At 37.5% G+C, this 5,078-nt stretch overlaps 1 protein-coding gene across 1 annotated transcript in view; it reads right to left on the bottom strand.

Annotated features, from left to right (window-relative positions):
* Window positions 1–3,890: 3,890 nt before the first annotated feature.
* The window catches only part of LOC123234091 (homeobox protein Meis2-like), a gene marked incomplete at its 5' end in the record, with an annotated part of 217,243 nt that continues 216,055 nt past the window's right edge, over window positions 3,891–5,078 (bottom strand). The window contains one exon of the mRNA XM_044660037.1: window positions 3,891–5,078. This exon is cut by the window's right edge and continues 235 nt beyond it. Within this exon, the coding sequence (XP_044515972.1) occupies window positions 5,027–5,078 (52 nt within the window).

The raw sequence follows: 5,078 nt of genomic DNA, 5'->3' as shown, positions 1-5,078 counted from the left end.
CTCTAATTATGATATAATGGATTTCCAGATTATTCCTCTGTCACTGGAGAGGGGTGGTGGTGATCCCTACCAAGGCTCCTTTTCATCTTTCGATTACTTTATTTAAGTAAATAAAAAAGTATTGAGACTAGTAATTGATTTATAATGACCCATAAATCGATGTATGAAAGCAGGAGTTGGGGGTGGGATGAAGGCGGATTCGAGGCGAGTAGGCAAAGGGGGTGTGGATGCTGTTTATTTATTTTATTTCTAAAGCTTCAACTAAAGTAGCTTTGACACTGTTGGGGCTGAAGGGGAGGAGCTGTTCGGCTGCGCCGGATCATCCATCATCGCTGTCACTGAGAGTCTGCCCCGAGGAGCCGTAGACGCAATCTCCCTTCTGTCTCTACACCGAAACTATTAATATTAAAATCTCCCTTCAAACACTTCCCCAACAGTCTCTACTCTCATCATAGTCTTCCCGGCCTTCCCAATCAGATCCATATTTCACTTCAGCTGCAACTTATCCTCTACCCTAGCACAAACTGAATGGAACAAGACTGAACAAAATGCGATGTTTGTTTACTATTGGGATTGTTTTTGTTAAGACTGCCCCAATCTTCGCGTTTAAGGCAAGATTACTGCCCCCCTCCCCCCCCCCCGCTCCTACATACCCCTTTTTGTGTGGGAGTGCAGGAAAGAGGGGGAATGGGGGAATGGGGGTGGGGTGGAGCTAGAGTGTACATCTCGCTAATCTGAAATAGCCACCTCAAATAAATAGTAAATGGAAAATATTAATCATCTTGTTCTCCTCTTCCATGATCCGCCCCCCCACCCCCACCCCCGCCGCTCTTTTCTTAGAGAGATACATCTGTATCAGGCTTGGGAAGGAATTGCTCCTTGAAAGCCCTGGTCACTGCAGGAATCTAAACACACGCATACACAGAGGCTCATCTTATTATATCCAGGAATCTTTAAGCAGAAGACCTTATACTCTATCAAATTCTTGAGCTGTAAGCTTAATAGGTAACTTGTGGAGGACACTACTCCATCCCCTTTGAAAAGAGGTTCAGGAGTCTGACAGCTGCTAGAGATATTGGCCACATTTCCCCTCCCAAATCTGCTCTGGGTTAGCATGACAAGGAAGCCTACCTCATGAATCTCTCTTACAAGCAGAACTTCTATGATGAGAAAAAGAGAGGCATGGGGGGAAGGGAAGAAGAGACTGATAGACGAGAGGAGGAGGAGGAGGAGGGAGAGAGAGAGAGAGAGAGAGAGAGAGAGAGAGAGAGAGAGAGAGAGAGAGAAGGGGGAGAAAAGAAGAGAGAGGTACATAAAAAGAGATACAGAAATTTTCTTTTTTTTTTCCTGTAAAATGGGGGGGGCTTTTTTTTTTGCCCAGTGTGCCCAATTTGCAACTCTCCGAATTTCTTAAAGAAATGGAAGCCTTAGGATTTTTTTCCTTCTGTTTTTTCACATAAACAAAGTGTTTTTATATTACTCTTGTTTTTGAGAACATAAGCAATTTTATTCAGACTACAGTATTTCCTTTAACACTATATCGCTGTCAAAACACCATTCCCAGTTTCTTTGCTTTTGACAGCTGAGTATTTCTTAAATACACCCAAATCAGAACACTCCATACTAAATAGTAAACCTCAGATAGGAGCAAATGCCTTATAAGGTGGTACAAAAAATCATGACATCAAGTCAGTCCTGGATAATCATGCAAACTCCCTGCCTTGCCATGACTGAATTATTTCTGTTTGTTCATAATGAAAGGGTAGAATTCTTGGTATGTATAAAGAGGTCACTTTCTTAGCTGAGAAAAACAACAAGCTTTGTTCTAATTATTACTCATCTCTTAATATTTACATGTGTTAAAGTGAGAATGGTAGGATCTGGGGTTTTTGAATATTCCTGGAGAATCTAAGTCCAGAGATAATTTCATTTATCAAAGTAAAAGTAGAGAGCTCAGGCTTCGAAATGCAAATAACCGTCTTAATAAGAATTTCATAAAAATGTTCTCTAAACGTCATTCAATTATGAAATAAGTCCTCCAGCATTTATCTCATTGAATGGAAGAACTTTAACAAGTAAATATTAGAGGTATGGTTTCTAATGCATAAGTGGGAAACTTGTCAAAATTTAATTAAATGGATGTAAAATTAAAATGTGTAAATCTTTAAATATATTTTTTAAAACTTTACTTTTCTGTTAAATAAATAATGGATAGAGAGAGGCTATAGAGAGATATATAGCGTAAAGTATCTATTCCTTTCCTTTTAAGTCCAAGACTCTCTTCAAATATAAAAGTGAGCCTAATAGCCTGCTGATTAACAAAATATTTATAGAATTTCTTATGAACAAATAAAAAACCAAACTACTTTTCTTCTTTTAGATATGTAAAAATATATGTGCATATGTGCATATATAGTGGGTATGTCGTGGGGGATGAAGGGGAGAGACTTAAATGCACACAAAGAGACAGATAGAAAATGGAGAAGGTAGCACTGTGAAACAGAAGCCAGGAAGACCTGGGATTCAGTCACCATTCCGACACAAACCAGGGCTTTGTGACTCTGGGCAAATCACTTAACCTTTCAGTTCACTAGTCAACTCTTTAAGTCTATAGAAGTTGCTGAGAAGGTATCTCCCTGCCTTGCTAAAGGGAGTTTCCTTATTAAGAAGTTCCCTATCTTATTGAAATCACAGGTCCAGCCCCCATCCCTGTCACTCATTTAACAACACCGCCCCCATCTCCATAGAATGAAATAACTGGAGGAATCTTAACGACATTTTGCTTGACTTTCAAGTCCAGATTTGCATCAACAATGAATTGTTCCTTTATCACTCTGAAAATGTGTATCAGTGGCTATGCCTTTTAATGTCATTGTATATAAAGATAACATTTGGGGAAAGAGTCAGGTTAATAACTTCATGGTAAAAACTTTCTGACTAAATTTTTTTTTTCATGTTTTTCTTGTGAGAGGTTGTTTTATAGGATCATAGATATAGAGCTGGTAAGTATATCAGCTTTATTTTACTGATGAGGCAGCTGAGGCCCAGAGAGCTAAAAGACTTGGAGGTAGTGACAAAATTGGTATTGTCTGCCTCCAAATCCATTCTTCACTTCATTTAGTATAGATTGTCTTTCCAATGTGGACGTATTAATGGCACTGACTTCCAGTTAATGTTGCATGGTTTCTTTTTGTATTTTTTGATGGTAGAAGGGAGTTCAGAAGTTTTTTTTTTAACTGAAAAACAAAACACCTCTAGGTGATTCACTAAGGCATCACATAAATATAAGCAGAGGTATAGATATGTGTCAGAGAACAGGGTGATGGGAAGAGAGGCATTTTAGGAATATATTAAAGAGCTCTGATTACTTGGTTTTGCCTTAACATTTCAAAACTCTCAGATGATTTATTCATTGTAGGTAGAGTTTAAATCTATGTATTCAGGAGCAATTTTGCTGACCGAATGCGCTTTTATCTCTAAGCAACAATGACACAACAAAACCTCTTCTATTTTTGCAGAAATAAACATGGGAAGTTTTATCCAGAAGTCTTTTCTAGAATGTTATAAATCCTAACTAGAGAGGGTCATGTGGAAGGTGATCTCTCAACCTAGCTCATAGCACACACAATTTTGTACCTTTAGAAGTTTTCTGCTGGTAGAGCTGACGGGTCAAACATATATTCAAAAGGTGGCCGGTGATTACCTTAAAATTGCTGGTTGGTTAAGTTTTAAATATACTCAACTTCGGATAAAAACAAAATGAAAAGCAAAACCAAAACTCCCCCTCACCCCAAAACTCAAAACACGCACCCTCCAAACTTTCAGGGCCTTAGACATTTTGCATTGTGTAACCTTTCCTCAAAAATGATTAAAAACACAAAAGCCTAACAAAAAATCAAAAATGAAATATTTATTACCGCATTTTGTGACTTAACACCTTTTTTAAACATAACGTCACAGTCCTCATACAAGTATTTTAATGTAAATTTGACAAAGCTTAAAGGTAACAGCATTTTCTTCTAGTGAGGAACACGTGCTGAGAAAAAGAATTCATGGACATACAATACCAATTCCACAGCAGATCTGATACTAGCAAAAACATTCTTTTTTTTTTTCAATTGAGGTAAACACATAGAATATCTAACATGAAACAATTAATAGACCGAACTCTGTACGAAGTTTGTTACAGTATTCTCTTGCTCTTTTTTTCCCCAAGCTTTGAGTTTATGATAAAGTTCTAGGTTTGGTACAAAGACCATTAATAACTTTTTTTGTTGTTGAGGAAAGCTGCCCAACTTAAGTTTGTTTTGTCCAAAGCCAAGGCTCAGAACTACTGGAAGAAGCTCCTGCTTTGTCTTTAAATCTTCACCGGCAAGCTCTTTGAAGAAGAGTCCAAAAAAAATAATAAGGATTGGCTTATGAAGCACAAACTATAAAGATCTGTTTGAAACTAAAGGACACATTTATGAAGGAACAAAAGCTGGGCATGGAAACACATTCTTGAAGCTGGATACTGAGTAGTTGAAGTCCAGCAAAACTTTCATCGTTCATCTCCAGGGTAGCTCTTTCCTGAATGGCCCAAAAGGTTTAATATATGCCATGATATTTCCTGGATAGTGAATTCACAGATGAACCAAGACAGTCATTCTTTTGGGAACAACACACATAGTGTGGAAAACAAGGATATATTTTTTTTTCTTCTAAAACTATTTGAGGCAACATAACGGAGTGATCAACAGAAATATACAAGTTTAACTTAGTTCCTATGTTTATACTACAGTAGTTATAACTCTCGGAGTCTTTTTCCAGAGGATCTTTACATGGACAGAATTGTTTCAGTGAGCCCATGATTTCACATTTTTGTGTTCTTGTTGCATTGGTCCTCTGTTGCTTGATGAAAAATGACAAAAGTAAAAAATAATCACAGCTGTCTGGAATTTCATATTAAGTGTCAACATCTGGTCAAAGTTCAAAAGTCTTAAAATAGTTTCTGTGTTTTGTTTGTTTTCCCTTGAGTTCCCTTATACTATTGGGCATGAATGTCCATAACCTGTCCACCAACATTGGGATCTACAGAA

The sequence above is a fragment of the Gracilinanus agilis genome, chromosome 2 (assembly GCF_016433145.1).
Source record: "Gracilinanus agilis isolate LMUSP501 chromosome 2, AgileGrace, whole genome shotgun sequence".
Classification (NCBI taxonomy): domain Eukaryota; kingdom Metazoa; phylum Chordata; class Mammalia; order Didelphimorphia; family Didelphidae; genus Gracilinanus; species Gracilinanus agilis.
This window is presented reverse-complemented; position numbering and strand designations above follow the sequence as displayed.